The sequence below is a fragment of the Cinclus cinclus genome, chromosome 1 (genome assembly GCF_963662255.1).
Source record: "Cinclus cinclus chromosome 1, bCinCin1.1, whole genome shotgun sequence".
Lineage (NCBI taxonomy): Eukaryota > Metazoa > Chordata > Aves > Passeriformes > Cinclidae > Cinclus > Cinclus cinclus.
In genome coordinates this window covers 117,631,170-117,657,696 of record NC_085046.1, presented here as the reverse complement: position 1 = coordinate 117,657,696, position 26,527 = coordinate 117,631,170, and the positions used below count along the sequence as shown (strand labels likewise).

The following is a 26,527-nucleotide window of genomic DNA, read 5'->3' as shown; positions in this document are numbered from 1 at the left end:
TGTTTCCATAAATCTGGCTCCATAATCTCATTTATCTCAAACTTCACCCCAAACATCTGGTAAATAGCCTATTATGGTGCATAAAACAATGAGATCAGAGGGTGGAGGGCTTTTTAGCATTTGTCAGATCCTGGGAAAAGGAGGTGTTCAAGTTGCTTTGAGTTCTTCCCAAAAAATATTGCTCCTCATGGTAAGTATCAGGTCCAAAACTGCGAGTGGCTAAACACAGGTTGTGCTGAAGTTCACACTGCTGGGTCCTTTTTGTGAAGTGAGCCCCTTCCTCTGGAGCCTGGGGAGAGGGCTTCCATGGCAGCAGGGCACAGTCCCAGAAGTTACACTGGTGAGAGCCTCCTTCAGCATTTTGATGACTGCATCATGTGCTGGCTTTGTGTTTCAGGTGGAAACCGAGTAGTTCATGGGCTGTCAGGAGCTGTGTGTTAACTTTGTGCCTGTTCTGTCTGAGTTTTGAAACTTACTTTCTCCCATCTTATTATATTAACAGTCAATGTTGAAGTTTTAAGCTCAGTGGCTGTGATGCAATTCTGTGACTTTATAAATACATGTAGGTTTATCACAGCAGAGCAGTTTTGTACCCTATTTTTAGGCACTTGGATTAACTGGAATAGATTTTTATTTTGTCTGCTTTTACCGAGCCTTTAAATGTTTTGCAGAACAGCAATTTGGAATCTTGTTAATACCAAAGCTTGCAAATTGTAAGCTTATTTCCTGAGAGAAATGCAGACACCTATGAGTCAGAAGATTATGGTGCCAGCCAGGTTAGCTGGTGACACAGGGGAGAGATGTGAAGATGGGGCCTGTGTCTGAGTAAAGTAGCATTTAGCTCTGCACACCTGGGTGGTTGCCTGCCTCTTCTCCATTAGAGGATACCCAGAAAGGAAAGGCAGAGATTTCCTATCCTCTGGGAAGAGCATCCACCACCGTCCCACAACTCTGCAGGGTTTCTGAAGGGTTAATGCACCCCCAAAACCTGGTTATGGACCTGGACAACCCTGTGGGGTGACCTGAAGGCTGAGAAAAATTTGTGAAGCTGGCTTGGTGTCAGTGCCACGCTTTGTGTCAGGGCAATGCTCATGTGTGATGTGTGCACAGGTAATTCATGTAGCACTCCAGATGCCTGCTGTGGGGGCTGCTGTGTAGTGGCAAGGCTGCTGTAAGTCAGCTGTTCATGGCTGAAGATAAGAGTTGTGTCGATAAGCCATTTCTCTTGCTTTTGCGCGAAGGCTGTTATCAGCTGGAACGTGCAGTCTTCCTCTTTACCCTGCTATCTGTACAGAGCTGCTGGTGCCAGCTTTAGCAACTGGACTGGGTGAGAAGTGATTTATCTGACCCTTTATTGATGGGGATATTGATGGGGGCTGAGGCTGCTGACCCTCACAATGCTTGGATTTAGAGTGTTTCCACCTCTGCTGATCATGCTGGTTAAGCTTTCCTTACATGGGGGTCTCCAGGCCAGCAGTAGGAAGGAACTTTTTAACCCTGGGAGCTTAAGCTGAGGGCATGGGCTGCAGAGAGGCCCTCGATGTGGCCAGACAATTTTCCACGTGTTGCTACAACAAATGTGTGAGCATGGCATTGACCTGCCCTCCCTGGCATGAGTAGATGTGGGGGGCTGGCTGTGGCATGGCTGGGAATGTCATGAGCCACAGAGGAAGGCAGAATGGGCTGAATCCTTCTGTTCCATGGGGTCCCTCAGAAGGGCCTGCATGGCTGTTTCCCACTCCTTACCCACTGATGGAGGATTGATGTGGACAAGATGGGTGCTGGAGTTGTGGCAATGAGACCATAGCTGCTCTGCACAGCTGGAGTGACTCCTCTGCCACACTGTCTCATTTCTTTAGGTGGTGAAGATCAGGGAAAGCGGGGCATGACCTGAGGAGCTGAACAACCACTGAGCATCTCTGCTTTCCACATGGAGTCCCTGTGTCTGGTGAGAGCCTTTTGCCTGGCTCCAAAACAACCTCACAGCCAGAGTGCATTGGTCAGGTGTCAGCTGAGGAGTATGCACAGAATAAAGGTCCCCTTGCAGCCCTGCGGGGTGGATGACAGCAGCCTTCATTCACAGCCTTGCCTGCCCCACATTAGCTTTGCACAGATCTTTGTCTTTGCTGCATGTGGCTGGTGTGCTGAGGCACAGCTTGTCAGCTGCTGAGAATGTCCATGTCAAAGGGTCTGTCCGTGGAAGAAAATTATTTGAGGCTTATTTATTTTTCTTTTTTTTTTCTCCCCTAGAATATTTGTGTTTCTTTGGCTAATGGGATGACCCACCTCCAGTACATTGTTGTCAGCTAAATAAGTTGGTATTTCCATTTGTAAATGATTAAAAGAAAATGTTAACCAGGCTTGGATTTTTGGATATTTCAATTGAGACTAAATGAATAGACATTGTAAGAGTCTGAATGGTGATGAACACCATTTATAAGAGTTCATTATAGGTAAGTAATGTGAAACCTGAACCGGACTATAGTGTTCAGTTCTGAGGCCTGCAACATAAGAAAGATTTGAATGTGCTGGAGCAAGTCCGGAGGAGGGCCATGAAGATGCTCAGAGGGCTGGAGCTCCTCTCCTAGGGAGAGAGGCTGAGAGAGTTGGGATTGTTCAGCCTGGAGAAGCAATGGCTCCTGGGAAACCTCAGAGCAGCATTCCAGTACCTAAAGGGAGCTACACAAGAGCTGGAGAGGGACTTTTGACAGGGATATGTACAGTTAAGACAATGGGGAATGACTTCAAACTGAAAATAGGGTAGGTTTAGATTAGATATCACAAAGAAATTCTTTACTGTGGGGGTAGTGAGGCACTGAGCAGGTTGCTCAGAGAGATTGTGGATGCCCCATCCCTGGAAGAGTCCAAAGTCAGGGTGGTTTTCAGCAAGCTGGTCTAGTGGAAGGTGTCCCTGTCCATGACAGGGTCTTGGAACTAGATGGTCTTTAAAATACGGCTGTAATTTCTGAAGTTTTTGCTATGTGTAGTGTGGTACTTGTTGCTAAGGCAACACCTTTGATGAGGAGACTGTTGTTTCCTGAGCCCCACCTTTGCTTGTGCTGGCACATCACAGGCAGAGTGTCTGGTTTTGCAGCATCAGCTCCTGACACAACTGTGCCCAGGGCTCACTTCCCCCAAAAGTGCCTCGTCAGACACAGGGGTGAAGAACTCGGCATGGTGCAGGGGCCTTTGCATGTCTCTTCTGCTTTATGGTCCAGTGAATGCCAGCCTCCCCCAAAAAGGGAGCATCAAACAAATAGATTGTGTGCTACCTCTTGCTGTTTCACTGCTATGCAAAACGTGACGGCTCAGTAGGGAAATATCAGTCTAAAATAAAGCAGAGTCAAATGTTTGGCAGGTGAATCTGCAGGACAGGAGGTCTGATGTGGTGAAACACCTGGCTGGGACTGGGGGCTGCCAGCAAGTGTCTACATTGATCTGTTACCTTGGGTCAGCTCTGAGACCTTGTACTACTCCACATGACTTATTAATTAAAAGTTGTTAAATACAGTGTCTCTTTTAGTAGGAACCCCAACCTGATGGCTAAGAAGAGATGTATTATCATTCACACTGCTTCTATTTCATCCTTTCAATGAAATTTTGAAACTGAAATTGATTCTTGCATTTGGTTTTGTGACAAATACTCTGATAAAAGTTCAATACCTAGACAAAAAATAGACAGAGCTGTCCTAGACAGAATTGTTCCTCTATGATCTAAACTCCTAGGGTTTTCTGGGCCTTCATCTCAATGAATTAAATATTCAACTCCTTTTCTTCCTTCTAAATACTTCAGTTTTTATATTAGTGATTTGTGTGCCTATATATTTAAATGAGAGTTCTGCCATTTAAAAAAAGTTCTGAATACCATGTAGCTTCAGGTTAGGGTTGAGAGACCCACAGAGCCTACAGTTCCAGGAGCACTGGGGCTGGAAAAGGTATGTCAAGGTGACCACAGCAGTACCTCAAAATTGCTGCTCATGTCTTTCTAATCTGGGCAACCTGATTTATTCTGAGGATTTCACACAAGATTCTTCCCCGTGTCAATCAGGTTTGGCAGGAATGCCCACTCACCAGAGGCAATTTGGTCACAAGTTTGGCAGAAGGGAATCTCTAAAAACCAGTGGATGTTTTCCCCTGGACAAGTTAGAAGAGGTGGTATTACAATGGCAGGATGAAACGTCTGAGAAACCAAGGGCAGAGAAGTGTAATCTGAGCCTGAGCAAACTCCCTTTAATTGACACAGGCTGGGAAGAAAGTGTGCCAAACAGAACAGGGAAACTGGAAGCTCCAGTCCCTTGATGTGCATAGGGGAGCAGCAGCTTGGTTTATGTTGGATAGCTCACCGATAATGGAAATTGGAACATCTATTGATGGCAGCTCCCAGACTCAAAAACAAATTACTGACATTTTTGGTGGACACTGGGGCTCAGGTATCATCCCTCATTAATCAAGATGCTAGCAGCTGAGGAGCTGTCCCATCCAAAAGGCCCTTGCTTGTAGTGAATGTGTTAGGAGTGTCACAGCCAGTAACTACCACTGCAGTTAGTCTTATGTTACTGGGAGAAGAAGCTACCATAACTGCTACCATGGCAACAGGGCACTTCCCTTTAAGTTTACTGGGACTGGATGGTTTGAAAGGGGGAACTTTGCATGACAGTCTGGGGTGCCAGTGGTCCTGTGGAGCCACCAACCACTGATTTAGACTGTTGCAGATGGCCCCAAATCTTCCTCCTTCAAAACTAACAAATGTCAAACCCTATCCACTAACCCTGGGGGCCTGGGAGGGAATTGCCCCAGTCCTAGAGGACTTGAAAAAAATGGGAACTTGTTATCCCCACTCACTCAGATTCCAGTTCCCCAGTATGACCAGAGTGAAAACCAAATGGTAAGTGGAGATTAACTGTAGACTACTGCTGCCCCAGTGCTGACACAGACCCCTTAACAGCAGCTGTGCCAAACATCACTGAGCTCACAGCCACCAGCCAGGAACAGGCACACAGGGTCATGACCACTGTTGATATTAAAAACATGTTTTGTACGATGCCATTGCAGCAAGGGGATCAACGTCGGTTTGCCTTTGTGCATGGGGGCAACCATACATCTTTACAGGGCTTCCTCAGGGGTGCAAGCATTCACCCACCTTAGCTCACCATGTGCTGGCAAAAGAATTGAAAAAGATACCAGTGGGAGAGGGAGTGAAAGTTTACCAGTACATTGATGATACACTCACAGGAGATAATCATAAGGAGGAGGTTGGGACTACATAGCATAACATCATTACTCACCTGGAAGGTTTAGGGTTTAGCTGCTCACTTGTGAATCATCTCTAGAGTTAATGCCGAGATTCTAAAATCTTGGCATAGATAATTGTGTCTACTTTGACGTCTGTATTGTTTGTGGAGTTTCTTATCAGGGGTCTCATCTGAGAAATCTTACTTGTTTCAATTTTTGTGTGTGCAAGTTCTGATAGTGCAACTTTTCTGACTGAGTAACTTGCAGAAGTATAATTATTCTGCTGATGTTAATGTTTGAGTTCAAATATTTTCTGTGTAAGGCGTGCAGTATTCCCTCAAATAGTGATGTGTCTGTGATTGATTCTTCTGGCAACCCTCTTTGCTATAGGGCCTGTAAAGTGAGATTAAAAGGGGAAGAAAGGCAGGCATGGTGTATCTCAGGTAGTTTTTTTTCATGCATCAGTAGGAATTATTTTATTTATTAGTCTAGCTTAAATTTACTACAGTTTATTTAAATAAAGTGGTATGCAAATTAATTATACATATTTTAGTGAGTAGCTCTACCACAAAGATGGTTTTGAAATAGTGGGGAGAAATTAGAAACTTTTTTTGGGGGGGGAGGAAATGAATTATAAATGACTATAAGTGGGATGGACTGTCATCATACATACTCTTTCTGTCAGATCAGTGCCCTAGTCAGTCTCGAGTTCTGGGGAACACCAAATTATAAATTGACATGAAATATGTCTGAAAAAAATGCATCTTCTCCCAGATGTTTTAAATTATGACAACAGGTTTGTGTCTGGTAGTGCCAGAGGTGATGCTTTTGGCTGCACAGTTAACAACTTTTGTCTTTGGTGGAAAAATTGTAAAGTTCACTTATTTTTGTAATCACTATTTCACATTTTTCTGACGGTGTGTTGGAGTCAACCTAATGCAGCTTTCTGTACAACTTCATCTGGAAAATATATTTCACATCCACATCCTCTTCCCTACTCATGCTGGTGTTTTTAATGCACAGCTAAAGATCAGGTATTCACAGAAGAGTTCCCAGCAGAAGCCAGGTCCTGGAAAAATCTGTGCCAACTCCTGTGGTGTGGACACTCACTGAGACGACACTCCCTGGCTGTTCATACTAAACATAGATGGTGTCTGTAATGGAAGATCCAGAAATGTGACAACTTTTCACCAGTGCTGAGTGACTATGGGCAGTGCAGCAGACAGGGAATGAGTCATCCTCTAATGGAGAGCTGTGAAGTCTGGGTTGGTGGACCATGCCCACACCACATGCTTTTCTCCTTGTATCCTGAATTCTTTCCACTTGCAGTCCTGAGTCACCTTCCCTAGGCTGGACTCCTGAGGTCCTGTGCCATCCACCTCAGGCTGGTGGTTCAGCAGGGGCTCTTCAAAGTCAGGGTTGTGTTTGAGGTAAGTTCAGTGATTTTGTTGACAACTCAATTGGCTTTATTCTCTACCAGAGCCTTAAATCTCTTTCAAGAGTCTCTGTCTTGTCACTCTTATTTGATGGGAGGGAGGTGACACAAACACCGTGTCTGGGATGTGCTTGAGGTCAGGTGTGTAAAAGTGTATCTGATTTCTAACTGCTGACAGTGACAGGGCTTTTCTCTGCACATCTGATAACAAAATGGTTCTATCACCTGTACAATACTGGAGCTGCTCACAAATACACTTTCAGGCTGTGGAGAACAAAGTTCATGTTCTTTGCCATCATGTTCTTTGCTAGCTTTTGTCAGTACCATACACCCACCCCTTTATTTGCCACTAAATGCTTCCCAAAAACTCTAAAGTCTCTGAGACCCATATGTAACCACATGCTACTTGTTTATTTTGTTGTTTGTTTGTTTTTTTTATGAATAGAACATATTTCTAGACCAATAAAATAAATATCTACTACAATACAAAAAAATCTCCACAGCAGTTCTTGGAATACAAGGAAATTAAATGTGTTTCTTGTAAATAGCTCCTTCTCTTGCAGATCAAAATTATAAATAAATAAATAAATAAGGAAAGCATAAATACACATGTCAAGACACAGCAATTAAAAGGAGAAGTATTAATCATTTCCGCCTCCATCCTCATATTTCTCAAAGCTATTAATTAACAAATTAGATATGACTACTATGCAACTTCCTCAGCAAGCAAAACTCTTGTTGCCCTGGAGTGTGTTTGAGTACTTTATGGGCCATGTTAACTACAGGGGCAGGTACCACAGATGTTCACTCTTAATTACACCTAATTCAGTTAATGGACTTTCCCAGTGTCTGTCCATCATCCTTATTTTTCCTTTGTTTAGGAAATGAGACCAAAACCAGGAAGCAGTGATCTGTCTACTCCCTACTCTTTGAAAGTATGTACTGCCATGCAAGGGAGCAGTCCCACTGAATTTACTAGGTTTACCTATATGTGTAAAAATACATATATGGGTTTCTGGCAGGAGTTCTGTGGGTTGAGGAGGAAGCTGAAGTGTGGTTAGTGATATCTGTAAAAATTGTTTCAGGAAACTCTTGGCCATGGCTCCAGCTTGGCTCATCATGGAGGGCCTGATGTTGGCAGGGTGAGGGTGCTCAGACTATTGCACAGGATCAGTGTGCCAGGCTCTAACTTAAAGGTGGGGCGGACCCCTGTGAGAAACATCTCACAGGGAACTGTTCAGGTGTGCAGCCTTCAGTGGGTGTCAGCATTGTTCTCTCATGCCAGAGCAGAGAACACAGGGTTGATACTGGGTGACCACTGCCAGCATGTGGTTCACTGTGTTCTCCTTTCCCAGGGGCAAGAAATAAAAGCAGAGCAGATCATCCCTGTCTCGAGCTGCTGGGCCAGAGAAGGACTTTTACCCCTCATAATGGGGAGGGACAATCTGTGTGGTTTTGAGGTGCACAGTTTTCCTCTGACCAGTTGAACACCTCTGAAGGAGGAGCCTGTGACTGAAGCACTGCTGGGCAGCTGAACAGGAGGGCTGACAGAGGCATTTAATGAAGGTGTAGTGCCTTTCTCTCCTTGGCAGACTCTGGACTGACTTGGCTCTAGCAGCATGAAAAGCCACGGTGCCTTTTGAAGTAAGAACTTCCATTGCCACCCTACTACCATTTCCGCCATGTCCAGCCCTAAACAGGTTTTCCCTGTCATTCTCCTTGCAGCCATCAGGGCTGTACGCTCTGTAAAGCTACTGGCCTTCTCCATTTGTTTTCCCATTTAATGAGCTTTGGTTGCTCAAGCTGTCAAGATGCAAACCTCTCCTGTGTGATGCTCCAGCTTGCTCAACAAAAAAGCCAGAAGACCTGGCTGTCTTTCCCTCCCATCCAGGTGGTCCCTTGGTACTCCTGAGCCGGTGATCCCTGACCAGGGCCAGCTGCCCCCCATTACCATGGCACTGTTTGTGATGACATCTCAGTGCATTTCACTGTGCTGGCTGCAGGCAAGCAAACTTCAGATGTGAGTTCCTTCCCTCTGCTGCTGTCATAGAGTAAATAAAGTAACCTTTATTTTTAATTTATGCTTTGGTGCACTGGCGGTTAGATCAGAGGTCATCATTACTATAAACAACAGGAGATACGCCTCCTCCAACTTTAAATATGAAATTCTGTATTTAGGGAAACCAGTGGTTTTTATAATAACTAGGGGAGCACTCACAGAAGGCAAGTACTGCTCATGAATAATATAATATTGTCCATAACAGTGGTGAAAACTTTTTTTGTAAAACTGTTTTGTCCTTTTTTGAGAGAAAAATTGAAGAGGACCTGACCAGCAATTTCTAAATTGGGAAACAAAAAAAAAAAAAAAAGAGAGAGAAAAAATGTTTTCAAGCAAATTCCTTTAAATACATCTCTTCATAAGCACAAGTCTCTTACATGCAAATATCTTATACTTAGTTACCTAGTTGCACCATTTAGGTACTCTCTTTCCTCCTAGTATTTTGTACACTTAATGTAATATCCTTTACCACATGGATAGGGGGTAAATTGCTGACTACCATTTCACTTACAAGCAGGTTCTAGGCCAGAAAGTATCCCTTGAGGTTACCCTGTTGCTCACAGTTTGATCTGGCAGGACACCTTAAAAACAAAAAATCCCTTGTCACATTGCAAAGTTTGGTACGTATGTTCTCAAACTCACTCAGTTCTGCCCCACTGCTTTAGAATTTTTGCATCCTTTACTCCTGCCTTAAGACATCAAAATTGAAGGAAAAAAGAGATGTTTAGGATGTGTCATATGCCAAGCATATTCCAAGATGAGGTTTTTATCTCATGGAATGAGAGGGGAAAGACAACAAGCAGTGGTGCATGAGAAGTAGATCCCTGGGATTTAATGGCACTCTGTAATCAATCTATTGCAGGAATACACAAACCTCTTCACAGGCTTCTCTTGGTGCAAGTCCGAGCTCATTTAGACAGGACACAGGAGATGGTGAATGGGTCAGCAGCAGTCTCAGCATTGACTCAAGATGTAAATCTAGCGGGATAGTTGGGATTTAGTCTAATGCAACAAGGAAAGGCCATTGAGTTGCATCATATTCACCATTTTAACTTTTGTTGGCCTTTCTCTCACTGTTCTGAGGCAATGACATCAAGTAATAAAAAGGATATCATTTTCCTGGATGAGCTGTGCTGTGTCTGTTCCCTCGTCGATCCTAAAGCACCTTGTCCTGCTAAAGGACCTTCTGCCTTTCCAAGGGATGCTGAGCCTTATCAGTCCGCCTCAAAGGCACTGTTTGTTGCCCCCAGGTACTCTGACTTCTTCTTGTGCTTCATCCACATCTTCCTCAGGAGGCTGGGTGTCCCGTACAGGTTGCCTCCTGTCAGTGGTAGGGAAGCTTCTGCTCCTGGTGGCAGGGCCAGGTCATACTCTGTTGTCTTCCTCCAGTGCTGCCTGTGGCTAACAAATAAAACACAAGATGTGTACAGAGTGCTTTACCCTGGCCCTTCTTCCCTGCTGATGGCAACCAGACACTCAGAACCAAGAGCTGCCGGGCTGAAAAGGTGTGCCCATGCCTGGCCCACCCCTGGGATTGACAAATCTGGAATGAGCAGGGGCTCTGTGGGTCAGGAGGCTGGGATGCTGCACTGTCACCCCTCAGCTTGGCGCCCTTGTTCCGTCACTGTCGGGGGGACACTCACACAAGGGGACGGGCTGCAAGTGGGACTGTTCTAAATGCATCCTCTCTAGCAATTGCCACCCAACAAAGAGAGGAGGGATTGCCCAGGAAGAGAGCTGGGCCCTTCCACCAAAGCCTCAGGGACCATGTGGCAGTGATGAGCTCCACTGGCTGAGGGGAGCTTACATCTCTGTGTGTGGAGTGTGAGGACACTGTGACAATGAGCTGGTTACTGTCCCTCAGCTGACAATGGTGGCATCTCAAATCCCACCCAGATCCATGTCCGTGTTAACTGCCTGGTGATGATTACATTTGTACTGTGGCCAAGCTGTTCCTTAACTGGACATTTTTTTCTTCAATTAATTAAATTTTCTAATTACATTTTAAGGCAAATATTACAGACTTCTTAGGGGGGAAAATTCTTTTATTTTGAATTGCGATGATTTTTTTTTTTTGTGATAAAGTAGAGCTGTAATGGGTGCTGAGGTAGCTTTATAAATAGCCATGGCTGGTAATAAAATCAGCATAACCTTTTCCAATCTCTGCCTGTCTTTGGGAAACAAGAGGCATGTCTGGAGGGTGGGAAGGGACTTACTCTTCCACAGAAGTTTGGTCACGGGTGGGTGAGCCCGTGACAGCCACAGCTTTCACTGTGATATGGGCAACTGGAGATGGAGGAATCTGTGGGTGGACAAAGCACATCATTAGGAAATGCCACTGATGAGTGGGGACACCAGTTCATCTGAGGAAAGAGGTTGTTTTAAGAAAACCAATAAATGCTGTAAATCTCTTAACAAGAGAAAGCAGGTTAAGGATTTGACTGCCCAACTCTCACCCACACAATTACCAGTTGCTCACGTGAATATTCTCACTGAGCTCAGCACAGGACCTGTATGAACGAGAGTTACACCTCCCAAGAAAGAAGGGACACTTGCAGAACTTTTTATTTCCTAGTTTTTACATTTAGCTTCCTGAGGCAGTGAGGTTTTGTGCAGAGTGAGCAGCCTGCCTCTTGCAGCTCCCCACCTCTACAGCTGCAGATGTCTCAGCCATCACAGTTCCTTGAGCACTCAGAGATGTTTCCCTGGTTTGTTGGGTGCTGCTCTTTGGTGTGGGGGCACCCTGGTTATGCTCCTGTTCTGCAACGGCCCCACAAGTGCCTAATCATCCACTTCCTCCTTGTCTTATTTGATCATAAATTGCCTGCCAGAACTGAGTCATGATTTCCCATAAACAGGTCTCTGAGAATAGCATATCCTCCAAGATGGTAAGTTAAAGTGCAAGTTGCCCAGAAATAGAAAAAACTCGTGAGGTGATCTCATTATTTCAGGCAATAAGCACACTTATTGGTGTTACCAGCAATTCTGAAAAAAATGTTAATATTATTGTCATTACCACAACTGGTCTTAAGTTTTCTAGGGTTATTTTTCTATTTTTCCTAGGATTAATCTGAGACTGGGTACATTTAAGTGTGTTTTTCAAGTATCCTAAGACTTAGATATGTTTGAAATCACTTTTGTAAGCATCCTTTGAAATTTAACTATGTTAATTATTGATAGGTTATATTTGATTCATTACACTGAATAACATTAGTTTTAACCATCCTTAAGTATTATACTGTCATTTTTCTTAAGTGTTGCCCAGCTATCAGCTAGCAAACATCCTTCAGCCATCCAAAAGAACCCCTGAAACCATAAAAACTTTGACAGCATAGTCTGGTGTTGGCCAGAAACTATTCTCTTTGAAAAAGTAGTTTTTATTAAATGTAGGGACTTTGAAAATTAGGGGGGCATTGTAAGACAAAGAAGGGAGGGAAAACATTTTAGTTAAGGTGAGTAATTTTTAACCAAAATATTTTTTCTCTCTATTAGAGAACACTTTTTTTGGGTTTGTGTGATAATTTTCCCACCAGCTCTTTATTTATGTTTCTGACTTTGGAGATTATCGTGTCAGGTTGGCATTCTGGAGAAAACAAATTATCTGATGCTTGTTCCACTTGAGAAATTATTTTTTCCCCCGATTTGTGAAATTCCATGAGAGACAAGAGGTTAATTCCTCCCAGTTCTTGCAGATGGCTGAGCATCCAGAACAGGAGCTTGCCTGTTTTTGTCCCACAACTCTCCCTGGCTCCTGAGGGGCCGTTCTCTGTCCTATGCTAGTCTCTGCTCCCACCTGAGGGATCCTCTGGCATGAATTATGTTTCAAGCTTTAACAAAGGCTGTGAAGTCTGCAGGTGCTGCAACAGACTGATGTGCTTTTACTCTGGGACATGCTGATGGGTGCAAGGGTTTAAGATGCACTGCTAGTTGGTCTTGTTCTGTTTGCTTACCAAAGATTTTCTGTCCAACAGATGATTATAGGACTTAGATGACTCTTGTTCAGTAATTCCCACTGCAAAGCATAAGAAACATGATATTAGGTGCAATTATCTCATTGGCACAGCTTGTATGAAAAACCTCCTTCCGTGCAGTAAAACCCAGATATGGATAGAGCCCAGACACAGGTTATAGTCCCACTAGATTTGATTATAGCCAAAAGAGCAGAGTGATCATCTATTGTGATGTCAAAGTAAGTGATTGTGGAACTGCTTAAGTCATTCTGGAAAATCTCTCAGCTTCCTCCTGGATTTTTCAAATGAGATGACAAGCTGTCCTTAGCACACCAAGCTAAGTGGGAGCCCTTTCCCCCTTTGTAAACACTCACATAATCTCCACAGGCAAAGAGCCCAGATGCTGCTCCTCATCCCCCACTGCAGGTTTGTTCTGCCTAGAAGGTCATTCTCTCCTTTCTGTATTGCTCTGGAGAGTTATTTTAACCTGAGCAGAGATGTGTGCTATGTCCAGCCTGTCACGGGGAGGGATTTCCACATTTCTGCCTGTGGCTGAGTGACATCTCTCCTTCTGCTGTCCTCAACTCTGAAGGCTACCCTTCAGTTTCAAGTAATTCAGTTATCAGTAATCTGATAACTTATTCATGGATAAATGCTCACTGACATTCCTGCTCACTGTGCCAAGGAAATAAATGAGTGAGGAATGCAAGATTTTTTCATGAGGCCAAATCCTCCTGTTTGGCTGTGGGAATGTGGACCTCTCTACTGCTGTGTCCAAAGGAATATAAATAATGACAGCAAATATGGAAATAGCCAGGGTGCTGAGAGTGTTGTCTCCAGTATCACTTAGCAATTGGAACTGTCTCCTCCTTCTGGGGGCAATATTTGACTTTGATAAACATCCTAACCAGCTTCCCGCTTCCCGCTCCACCTCCCTCCAGTAATTCCATTAGGTACCTTACTGTATCCCTCACGTCAAACTTAATGCAATTACCTCCTCTCATCTTGCATATTAGGTACTAACAGTATTCAGCAAGTGGATCACCAGTGCTTCAGCTAATGCATATACTTTTTCTTTTTATTTGGTTTTATTTTCTCTCACTGTGATTATTCCCTTCAGCCTGTCCCTCTTATTAGATACAGAAAATGTTATTGTAAACTTTTAGCAAAATATCGAAGCAGAAGAAAGTCCTCATGGCTTCAGGTTTGTAGTTGCTGCCCTCATGGCAGTGGTGGCTGGATGCAGTGTGAATTCCACTTCCAGAAGTGCCTTCTCACATGCTGGAATGGACTGTCCTGCTTTGCTATTTGTGAAAGATGTTGGATGTAGCAATAAACACGCTAATGGCCTCACCTGTGTTCTTTTATTTGTCTGTTTGTTTTTTTTTTTTCTTATTTAAACTTAGAAATTAAGTTCTGCCTACTCATTTCCCTTTCTCCCCCTATGAGACCTGTTTCTCCCTTTTCTGCTCTTCTTTTTAGATTCCTACAGCTTTTCTCTTGTTTTCACTTGTTATCCTTAGCTCTCATCTCCCCTAACAGCAGAGACCAGCAGTCCCTCCTTTCTGCCTCTCTGGCTCTCTGTCATCCTTTATCCTGCCAACCTTTAGGCAGTCCCAGCCACTCCTCCTCCTGTCCCTGCTCCAGTCCTGAAGCTCCAGTTCTTTTTCGGCCATGTCTGGGCTCTGGTCCTGAGATTTTTTGAGATCTTTTCCTATGGTCCCAGGCTCAGTTTCTTCGTTTCCAGTTTCCCAGGCCCCACTCTGGTCAAGTTTGTGTTCTTAATGGGATGGCTTATGTGCAGTGTGGTTGCAGATCAGTGATGTGAGGAACATATACCTTCATGGACCTGCTTTGGAGATTTAGCACCTTTTAACATTCAAATGTCCAACTGCTCTTGGAAAAACATGCCATTTGGGATTTCTTTAAAGGCATATGACTTGACTGCATCTGGGTGATTTTCAAAGGAGAGCAGAAGATGTGTTTTTGATTAAACAGGCCATCCCATATGAAACTGCACAGCCCTGCTCCAGCTTCAGTCTTCCAAACAAAACACACCAGTGTTGGAGGAGCTGAATGGCCACTCTGTTTATGTTTACTCATCTCCTTGGTTTTGTACTGGCAAGCTCTGTTTTTCCTTCACAGTTTCTCGCAAATATGCTGAACAAGCTTTGGTTGCCAAAAAATCAGGTTTGTGGCTTACATCCAGAATCTGAAAATCCATCCCAAATGATTATATTCTGGCTAATTTTAAGCAACTGAACAGGGATCTTATATAATAAGATGACTCAGGCGAACTCAGTAATTTACAATTCATCCTCTCTAAAATATTGTCAGGGAGTGTTTATGACTGAATACAGTGGGTTTATGAACAAACTGAGCAATGCCACGGTCATTATCTCAATAATTCCACCGGATATTTTAAGCGTGGATTTATCCTCCAGGTACATAACAAAGCGCCTGCTTCGCTGCGAACTGGAAGAGTGCAATATCTAAAGATATTCTACAGCCACATAAAAATTAAATAATAGGTAATATATAAATTAAATAATGAAAATAAAAATAAACAATAAATAATTCTGGACTCACCGTGCTGGGCGGTGCCCTTGGCAGGGCAGGGTCCCTGCTGCCTGCCCTGCAGGCAGCCCCCTCCCCGTGCCTCCTCCTCGCCCCTGGCCTGGTACAGCACATGCAGGAGCTCACCTTGGTGGGGCCGCTGGTCCGATACGGCTACCACCTGCAGGGGAAAAACAAACTGCTGGATCCCAGAAACCTGGGAGCTTGGAGCTTTCTGTGCTTTCTGGCACTGACCCCCAGGAGAACACTGCTTTTGACCTGAGGCCTTGGAGAAGGCTTCCAAATCTGAGTGATAGAGTTAGAGTCACAGGTGTGTGATTTCACATGGTGAGAGGTTTTTAGAATATAGTAATAGGTATGGGACAAGATGGAAGTTTTTGGGCGTTGTCTCTTTCTATCTTCTTTTTCCTTCTTCTTCATGATTTCAGGTAGAAGTTTTTGGTTGGATAGTTAGTACTGCACTGCAGGCCACAGACATTTGGTTATTGGGTCAAAAGTAGAAATAATATAGGTATTAGATCTTTACTGGATCATTTAACTTTAAAAGACCTTGTAACTAGCGAGATTCACTCTCCATTTTGCTTGCTTTTAGCTGGTAGCTAGAAGTGTTGCAGAACTCTCTGCACTTTAGATAAGATTTAATAAACAACCAAGCCCAAGCACGAGAAAATTAGTCTCCTTCATGTTTTTAATCCTGACTCTGAGTGAAGATAGAAGAAAAGAAAGACAAGCCACTAATTAGGTGGTGCAGTTAACCCCATTTACAGCAAACCACTCTGTTACACCTGGCCCTGGGGATTAGGTGGTCTGTCCAGGTCATGGGGGAGCTGAAAGGCTGCTTGTTCTTCCTACTTCTTTGCTGTCATCCAAAGGGGATTTTGTCAGGTGGGTACTGTGGGATTTGTGGGATTTTGTTTGGTTCCAGCTTCTGTGCTGTGTATAGCAGTATGGGAAAATCCTGCTGGGTCTTTCTGGGGCTCAGCCGCTTAGTTGAACCTTTTTGTATTCTTCTCAGGAGACTGAAATGTACTCCTTTCCAAGCTCTAGTGAATAGGATATGCCTCTGAGACAGCTCAGATTTATTTTCTTATTGCATCACATCTTGGGCAATCACTCAGACTTATACAACACAAATTACAACTGCTGTTTCCTTATGGTCTCTCTTGTCTTTTGAACTTACATATTGCACCTGATGAATGATTACAGAGGATACGAGGCAGAGAGGAATTGTGCTCCTAGAGATTAATTTTCACAAACAGTAGCTCACACAGAAAAAACTCACTGACAGTTGCAACTTTGAGCATCAGCCACCCCTGGTATCTCCAACAGTCCCTGAAAACACTCATGAACAAATTTAAGTTTTTTTCCAATCAATTACAACTAAGCCATGATACTCACTGTACTGCCACAGGCAACTGGGAAGGCCAGAGCAAATGTGAGTTTGGAAAAACAGGGTTACACCTCAAAGAAGTAGGTTCATCAGGACTCTTATCCAGGATAGTCTGGAAAGAGTTTTCTCAAGAAGATCAAAGTTCTAACAGCAGGGACAGAGTGTTTCATACTTTTTTTTTTTTTTTTATTCTTCCCTAAGGACTTGCTGCTGTCATACAGAGAACCACTTAAACAGGGTGAAAATCCAAACCAGCAAGGAAATAAGACATGTGGCAACTATTCAGACTATTTCCTATTAGACTTACTTACATTGCAAGTTCATGAGAAAAGCAGTTAGTCGCATCTAACTGATGACTGCTAGTTGCTAAGTGGTTTAGATACAAATACAGTTATTTTGTCTCAAAACTGAGACCACCAACTGGGCAGCCTATTGTTGGCATAGAAAAAGCTTTTATTCTGTCTATTGCTCTGCCTTCTAACACACACTCAAGATAAAAACAAGACTCTATTCAAGCATGTCCCCTCACACCAAGTTGTCCATTTCCTCTAATTAAGTTTTAATTCAGTTTGCTATTAATCCACAATATTCTGTGTGTATGATTTTTTACAGAGACATAACAACATATGCAAACCCATGTTTTCCAAAACAGGAAAGAGGAAAAGTCCCAACCTAACCACTTTTAATTCTTTTATCTCCATGTACCCTCAGGAATTTGGACAAGGCTTCATTACCTAAATCCTGCTGTCTGGTACAATGAGGAGCAGAAACTGCCCACCATCAGGCAAAAGTGCTTCTGGAAAAGGCAGGTAAGGCAACCAAAGCCTAATCCAAGGCCGAGTAGGGGTTTTCCCCTATTTCTGCAGATTTTGACACTCAGCCTAACACACTCCATGTGCTGCAAACTACTTAAATACATGTCCAGCGTTCAGTTGAAGGGATACTGTGTCCATGAAGACAAGCACATGCTAAAGGAGGCTGCAGCTGGCTTCCAGCTCTCCTGAACTAAAATTTGGAGCTGCCAACAGAGCTGAGCCTCTGCATTGCTCCAGTGTTTCATAACGAGGGTGCTGCTCATGGTTGTGAGAGGCCACATGTTGCTGCTTAAGCAATAGGCATTGACTCCCTCCCCACTGCCCCTGGAGCAGTTCCAGCACCTTCCCATCCCTCTGCAGCAGCTCCTTACAGGCTGCAGGCTCCTGTGTCCACTCACACCCTGACCACACAAACCTTACAAGTTGCACCACTCCCTTCACCACAGTGACACCAGTGGAGACACCTGTCTTCAGGACTAATATGATGAGACTGTGGCTGGCAGGGGTCTCTAATGGCAGCCCTTGGAGTCTGCCTCATGTGAACTGAGCTCTTCCAGCTTTCAAGGAATGCCACCCAGCTCAGCTTTTCCCACCATCTCTGGAAAAATGTCCAGTGCTCTTGGTCATGCTCAGTCTTTGATGGTGTGTGACAGAAAATGTCATCAACCCTCTGCTACTGAGACACCTGAGGTCACTTATTTTACACTGTCAAAAGAGCAAAGAGCATTTTTGCTCTGGCTGGCTGCAGTCAGCTCCAATCCTGAAAGTGGCTCATTTGATCATTGTAAACCACCATGGACTTGAAACTTAACATTCTGCCTACGTGTTGCACAGGATGAAATACTCTTTAGGGAAAAGAAGTGGATTGTTATTTTGATAAACAGCAAGAATTATTTAGGCACAATGTCTGTGTTTTCAAGATTCCCTGTTACATATGATGTCAGTAATGCCAAACTTTCAATGCAGCAGAACCTGTATAAACAAGTTACAGTGCCATTTTCCATTACAACAGGAGACAACAGTGCAATATCTATAACACATTTTCAGTGAACATCTTTGCAGAATTTGGTTGTAGCACACTTTGGGAGTTCCTTATCTCCTAATTCAAGATTTCACAGTGACTTCGGCTACCTCACCCATTACTGTAATATATAAAGACTTATCTAGGTCAGGAAACTAAACCTGCTGTAGCTCAGATTTGATCTAAACTGGAGCTGACATTTCTCTAGGGTACCTAGGGTAAGGCAGAAGGATCAACTGGGAGTCACTTTTCTTTTCTAGACATACCAGGAAATTTAAATCTTTGCAAATGGCAGAGTCAGCCAAACTGTGCAGAATTAGCAAGCTGCTGTCTAAAAACCTACTGCTTTCAGAACCTGTAAATCCTTTGACTGGCCCAGTCTGTTTGCAGGACACTGACTCTGAAATCAGAGCTCAGCAAACTCTCTTTTTACAGACTTTGCCATGCACAGGAGAGCACTGAGGCCTGGTATATCCACTGTTGGAATTAGCTGTGTTGGAGGGAAGGGGCACAGAGGACACAGGACGGTTACAGAGAGGCTGTTCCAACCATCCTGATCCTGGACGTAAAATCCTGCTGCCAACCAACAGCCATCCAGAAAAGGTGACAATTAACTATCTGGATATTTACTTGGATATTTTTTTTGATTTTTTTTCAAAAAAACTTTGAAAGTTAGAGTGTGAACAACAATGTGCTTGTTAGAGGAGAAAATTCCAGACTTGTAGAGTTAAATTATTTTGATGGCCTAATGCTGAGTAATTGCTAATGTGGCAGCTCTAGCTTGCACAGGGGTATATTCTACTTTCTTGCAAAGCAGACAGATACTGTTGTCCAGACAGTTCTTCTACTCAAGGGATTCTGGGGCTAGAAGAAGAAGAAGAAGAGAAGGGAAGGATCTACTACCACTGGAAATAACTCATAATAGGGCAATGGGAACTGAAAATATATATATTGGTGAAACACTCAGCTGAAAAAAAAAAAGTGCTTCCTCCTTTTTGTCACCCTTCCACAGTCATTACCGTGCTTTTGGGATGAGTTCTTGTATGTGATGGAAGTTACCCCCCACAGTCAGTAATTTGAATGTTAAATCACTTAATGCTTGAGTATTTCTGCTGCGAAAAAAAAGGTCTGACAGATGTCCACGTTGGTTGCTATTTTTGTCCTTGCTGAGGATTAAAGTTGTGCATCCACTGCAATCACCAGAGCAGAAGATTTTGTGTTAGCTGAGGCGTTTCTACAGCTCTGACTGCAGGTGCAGATGTAAAAGTGAAAAATAAACAATCATTCTGCGACTTCTGTGGCTCTAGAAATTGGCAGTAACAGCTTCCTCACAGGCATGTCTATTCCAGTATGTGCCATTTACTTCAGTGCTTGCTTATGAGCTGCAAGCAGCTGCATGCCACTGAAGAAGGGGAATGTCTAAGAGTTGACTGTGCCAGTCACTTTGGTTTGAGAGCCTTCCTTGTTTTTGTAGCTGGAGCTGCAGACCATTCCTCAGGCTTGGTGTTCCCACTGCTAATATGATGCTGCCTGCATCATGACTAAGAGCCAATCAAAGGACATCCTTAACTGGGGTCAGGAAAGCCCCAAAGGAAAAAAAAAAACCCAATCCTCTTAAAGTACAGCAACAAAACAGGGACTTTCTTATTTTCTTAGGCCTTTATGAGTACAGGGCTGCCACAACAGCTGATCCAATCCAAATTAAGTATTAGATGTTTCCATTTAGTAGAAACAACTATCAACTCAGGTTTGGAACAAGATAACAGACATAATATCCACTGATTTTGATATAAGCCATCTGAAATTTTTCAGCTGAATAGTTCTATGAGAAATACTGTCAAAAAAACCCCCAACCAAACAAAAAAGAAGATAAATTATCTGAGCATTTTGTTTCATCAAGTCGGAATAGCTCAGTTTTGGTTTGGACTTTTCTGCTGCTTTTACATTGCATGGAAAAACAGTTATACCAAAGGTTTAACAAATGAAAGTGGAGTATCTCAAAATAGCTTATTTTGAGCAACACTCCAGCAATCTGACTCATCTTCCTTTGGAATGAAGATTAATTTTGAAATCTCAGCCTGAGCTATGAAACAAAACCAACCAAAACCAAGACTGTCACAATTTGGGAAAATACACACATGCACAGCTTTTACCCAAAAAACGAGACATGTTACTGACTCTTCCTGGGGATGACTTCAGGTGTTCTGTGACATATTGGGATCTTGTGATCTGGTTTAATAACCAAAAGACATGGTGGAAGTGAATGAGGTTTATTTTCCAGTGTACAGGTAAGTGTGGTAAGCAGGAGGACCTAGAGTTCTGTGGGGAGATCAGGGAACCAGGAATACAAAGAAAAGGCTCTCTGAAAACGAGGATGGATCTGGGAAGTAGGAAAGGACATGGAAAAAGGGAAAGCCGTGGACCAAAATACTTCAGCAAAGTGCCAGACAAGAGACGGGTCTGTGGTGAGAAGAAATGCTTTGGCAGAAGAGTCTCAAACTTGTAAGAAGTGTTTTGATATGAAGAAGAGTCTGTCATTCCTGCAAATCAGCTAAAAGGACTGTGGAAGGGCTTGTGAATGGCTCAAGTGGATTTAAGGAGGGAAAAATGTCTCTGAAACAAGAAACCTCACACCCATGTGTGAAAGCACCTGAAGTTGCAAGACATTTACTCAGGGCATGACAAATGTTCAGTTATTTTAGTCTGGGGGGTGCCTTGTCTGCAGAGAGTGGGTAAAGCTTCCTCTGTGCTCTCTGCACCGAGGCTGAGGTGAGGGCAGGCAAGCACTGCTGGGAGCAGGGGACAAACATCCATCCTGGGTCTCTCAGTGCCAACTTTAAGGGTCAAAGTTACAGTCCATTGCTTGGCTTTTTTCTCCCAAATTCCCTAGGATACTGGCTACTTGATTAACATGATTATTATTATTATTATTACTTAACACTGATATGATTTGGTATGATTTGCTTACTTTTCATTCCTGCATGTCTCTCTGGACTTACTGTGAAGGCTCTGTGGAAAATAATTAAGTCTGTGATTCCCTCAGATGGCCAGTGTTGATAAGCCACTATGTTCATTTTGACTGGCTCTGCATGGCAAGACCTTATTTGTTTGTGGGGTTTTTTGTTTGGTTGGTTGGTTGTGGCTTTTTTTTGTTTGGTTGGTTTTTTTTGTTTTGTTTTTATTTTTTTGTTTAAAAGCACTTCTGTAAATAAACTGCAGCTTTACAGAAACTCCCGGTTATGTTTCCCACCCAGCTCCCTGCATCAGACATGGATGCACTTCTTTACCCTGGAAGATCTGATTCCCATTTACCCACACCACTTTTGAGGGTATGCATGACCAACTGGAATGCAAAAAACCAATAAAATAAAACAGGGAGAGGGAAGGAGATTTTTCTTACACTCTTTGTTAGGATGTGCTGTGTAGCTTTGGCTCGTCTTCGGGCAGGACTACATGCTGTAAAAAGAAGAACAGGAACATGGTCAAGATGCTGTGGAGGTGGACATGTGCCTCTAAATGTCCTCTGTAAGAATTCACTGGGGGCATGGTGGGGAGAGGGGGGAAGAAGAAACCATTTAAGAAAGATTCCAGCTGAAACAATCCAAAAGAAAATAGCTTCTGATGTGATCTCAGAGCCCATGTTCTAGCTATACAATACAGAAATCCACAGGGCCACAGCCTATCCTGAGTTTCTGCACCTCTCCCATAGGCTTCCAGGAGGAACATTCCTTCTCCTCTCTCAGTTTTGATCTGGCCTGTATATTCACTACTATATTCACTACTGAAATACCTGCCAGTATTTCAGTAGTGAATGAGTAGAGTATACATTAACCTGGAGACTATTATGATTTTGTCTAGTTAGGGACTTGATCAATAAGCTCAGACTCCCCTCATGACATTGTTTCACTTTTACCGTGTGATGTCCGAAGCACAGCATTTGCACTAAGCCAAATATTTTCTCTTTCAATCCTCAAAATTACCTGTTCAGTTCTTTAGCTTGGGACATTTTGCTTAAAGTCTGTTTCTCACTTTTATTTCTTAGACCCATGAAGACACCAAAATCATAGAACCACTATCCAATAGACACAAAGGATGCCAGGGCCATAAGCCAAGCTTTTGTCCGGACTGAAATGATTGGTTTTGGGCGATGGTTTCACTGGACTAAGTGAAGGCTCTTTAAACTTTTGTTGAGTTAGACTTGAAACTGGCTTCACAGACTGTGATACTCCCAGCTCTCCCTCTCATCATATCTTTCCCTTCCTTGTGTTCAGGCTACTGGAGCTCCAGGCTTTAGGCACCAGTGACAGAAACAGGCTTGCAGAAGGCTGCCAAATGTGGAGAATTAGCTCAAATTCTAAAGGCTGACCCTGGGGGCAAGGCATGTGAATGGGGGTTTCCTATTCAGGCTCAGTGTATAATCCAAAGGCTTTGAAGAGCCAGGAAGGTTTGTTACAGGGTGATGAGTGACTCCTACTCCCCAGGTGAGCTTTCCTTTATGTTGTTGGCATACATTTAACTTGCAGTGCTTATTGCTGCTGTGTATTACTGTTTGCAGAGTTTTGGAGCTGTGGAAGCAGCTGAAGGTCATCCAAGGCTGCTTGTTACTGCAGCCAGACTCCTCTCCTCAGATGGCAGGAATAACTGTGATATAATAAGTGACTGGGCTTTGCAGGGTTCTGAACAAACAGAGCTGGCAGTGAGACCAAAGTTACTCTTCCTAGACAGCCTGTGTGTGTCTAACAGCCATCCCTCCACACCCCAGTGAGGATAGAAGCACTGAGCATTAGGAGCCCACTGGCATGGAAATTCTGGCCTGTGCTGTGGCTGTAGTGAAACAGGACAGGAAAATGGGAGGGTCCCTGTGAGCAGCCCATTGCAGCACAGGGCACTTCCACACTGAGCTTGTCACAAGTAAGTTATCTGCCTGCCTAGAGTGTGCTAAGCTGTCAGTATGATTGCAGTCTGTTCTCCACGGGGTGATACCCTCAGGGATCTTTACTGTCTTCTCCTGCAGGTCACGTTCTATATTTTAAACCATAGTGAGTGGGAGACAAACATTATGAAGGTGGGTTGTTTGTTTTTTTTAAACCTAGTAATATGCTGTAAGTTGTTTTTGAAACTACTTCCATCACCTTTACTACTGGAATTTCACTGTGTGAGGACTAAACTAATTGCTCGTAAGCAAAACACTCAAATGAAGAAAAGTTTGATGATGCAAGGAACTATCTTCAAGTCTCTCTGGTATTTTAGGTATTTTATCACACAGTGCAAGGAGTACAGTTTTTAGAGATTTCTACCAGAAGCAAGTGCTCTTGTGCTGTTATAGCTGCTACCCAGGCTAGTGCAAAATGAACAACACATAAATGTGCCTAACAGTAACAAATTTGCCTACTTGCAGAGTACATATGATCCGCAGTCCCTCATCCCCTGTTGTCTGCCAGAATGAGTGGCAAAAGGCTTACAGGGGATGAAGAAAGGCAAGGCATGAAAGGGAAGTCACAGCACCAGCAAACATGCAATTACTTGAATAGGCATTGAAAGAAGGGTGAATCACAGAGGTAGCCAGAAGTGACCCACTTGCGTGGGAATACAATGACAGCAATGAAAACAGTGGGGCTGCGAGGCTGTCCCTGCAAACACAGATTTCTGCAGAGAGCTGGCGAAGCAAGGGAAGAACGAATTCTTGCAGATAATGTATGTGGATTTGCCTGCAAAAGGATGTTTGTATGTATAGCCCAGATTTCAGGCAACAAATACAATTACAGTAATGGTTCACTTTATCATTTCCACTTATATTCCAAAATTAAGCAGCTGAGAGCTCATGCTTGCAGCTTGCAAGTAAAGATCTGATCTGGCCCCACAATTTGTTTTCCCTGCTTTTCCCTTCTTTCTTGTTGCTGAAATATGCAGCCATTGAGTTTAAACTAATTTGTTCAATCAAACGCAGGCTGGGCTTTGTCCGGTTCTTACTCTTCATTAGAAGCAATTAATGTTAATCATGCATTCATTTCCAGGGCATGGCTTTGGAAACGTTCCACTTATTGAGCCAGCAGACTTAAATTCAACATTCATGTACTTCACCCACTTCTAACTGCTCGCAGAACTTCATTCTCTTTTCTATTACACAGAAAAGCCACACAGTTGCAAGCTGTCACTTTAGCAGTTACCTCATAGGTATAGCAACACTGATTCCAGATCTCCCAATTTTGCCAGAACGAAGATTTTACAGAGCCACAGTATTGAATCACCTGCACAGATTAGGTCGAGAAAGCAGCAGCGAGTGCTGGGCTGCAGGCAGAGCACGGCACAGCAGAACAGATGAGCTGCTCTCTTCAAATATTTCCCCACTGCTACACAGCCCATCCCTCTAAAAGACAACATCATAGCAGTTGTTAGATTTTGATGTACTCACATTTGGAAGAAATCACAGTGGTGAAAACTTCTAAATTTTCATCGCTGCAGCTGTAAATCTGGTGCATTTTCCACCTCTCCCTACTGACTGCCTTTCAGCTTCGTGCAACTGCTCTGAACTTCTGGTAAATAGGTTTCACTAATCCAATCTGGCTCTGTGATCATTGTCCAGATCTACAAAGGACAGACTGATGCTGTGATCTCATCTCATTCCATATTCTTCATTGCAACATTTTCTGCTCCCATCTGCCTTTCTATGAATAATATTAACACAAAGATTTAATTTAGCTCTCACTTAAGCCTCTACTCAGATAGGAGCATTTTATTTTACATTTCCTTTTACCAGTGAGGAGAATCCTTGCAATAGATAGCTAATAATTAAAGTCTAATCTATTGGCAAATGTTTAGAGAAGTACTGCAAATATATTTGAAATAAGTTGGGTAAAGTGTGTGCTTTAACACATTCACCATAAAAATTTGCTCCTTACATGTAATGAGGAGATGATTCTAGGTGTATTAAGAAAAGCATTTTGTGCTCTACCTTTTCATTCCATAAACAAATACTGGGATCCTGGGTTTTTCAAAATAAATTTGAAAAGCCTATGTCTAAGAAAGGCAGATGTGCATAGATCTCCATGTCTCTTACTCTTGTGGTTGCAAGGGGAGTAAAGGTGGCTCAGTCATAGATGGGTTCTGACCTGATGGCTCTGGGGCCTAATCCCATATTTATGCACTGCAATAAAGGGTCTTCTTGCCAAAGCTTTAAATTTCTTAATACTCCCATCAGAATTTGCTCCTTCCCCACCTCTATGAATATCATCCCCCTCAACTTCTGGTGACTTAATGCTGCCATGGACACCCAAGACAGAAAATTCTGGCTTGCAGGCTCCAACAACTGATGTAGCTGGAGCACTTTCAAGTGTGAATAATGATATTAAATTATATCAGTCTAATGAATAGCCTTCATCACTACCACGTGTGTGTCTAATTAACACAAAACCAAGCGTTGTCTTCTCCTATAGATGTCTGCCACCAACAGTCCCAGATGGAAAGTGCCAGTGAACATGGGCTGTCAATGTCATAATGATGAACATTTCTTATTTGAAATAGGAAATATTGGTCAAATATACATCCTGAGCCTGGAAGCATTTTGCTTGAGTGGAAGATGTCGCTGTTTCAGGAAAGCAGTGAGCAAAGAGAAGCTGTTGTCACTTGTCACCTCCCAGGGCAGGCTCCTGCTGTCCAGGGGCATCAAAGCCTTTGCAGGGCTGGGGGCATTGTCCCAGGAAACCGTGCCGTGCTCGAAGCAGGCAGTGGGACGGCAATATAATCACCCAAAAGTTCAATTAGTTTTTGATTTATTGCGCCACATGTTCTGCTTGTATGACTGATGTCATTAACATCAGGCTCGGCTGGCGCATTCATCTGTCCCTGCCCGGCTGCCTCTGAAGGCGCACGCACTCAACAGATGGGGAGCTGCACGGGTGCGAAGGCAATTGTTTACCCCCCTATTGTCCCTGTGTCAAGCAATCAACCCAAATCCATTACCCACCGAGAAAAAGATCAGCGCACCGTCCATTCAGCACTGAATGGGGCAGAGGCGGTTATGCAGGAGGCTCTAAAAGCTTTCAAAAGGA

The 26,527-nt window shown here is 43.4% G+C and overlaps 1 protein-coding gene across 1 annotated transcript; it reads right to left on the bottom strand.

Moving 5' to 3' along the window:
- Positions 1-9,940: 9,940 nt before the first annotated feature.
- VXN (vexin) lies at positions 9,941-24,958 on the bottom strand. Its single transcript, XM_062502107.1, has 6 exons — positions 24,892-24,958; positions 21,880-21,935; positions 15,266-15,413; positions 12,677-12,738; positions 10,943-11,028; positions 9,941-10,127 (listed from the first exon to the last, which is right to left on the bottom strand). The coding sequence occupies exons 1-6, from the start codon at positions 24,956-24,958 to the stop codon at positions 9,941-9,943; spliced, it is 606 nt and encodes a 201-aa protein (XP_062358091.1).
- Between the last annotated feature and the right edge of the window lie 1,569 nt (positions 24,959-26,527).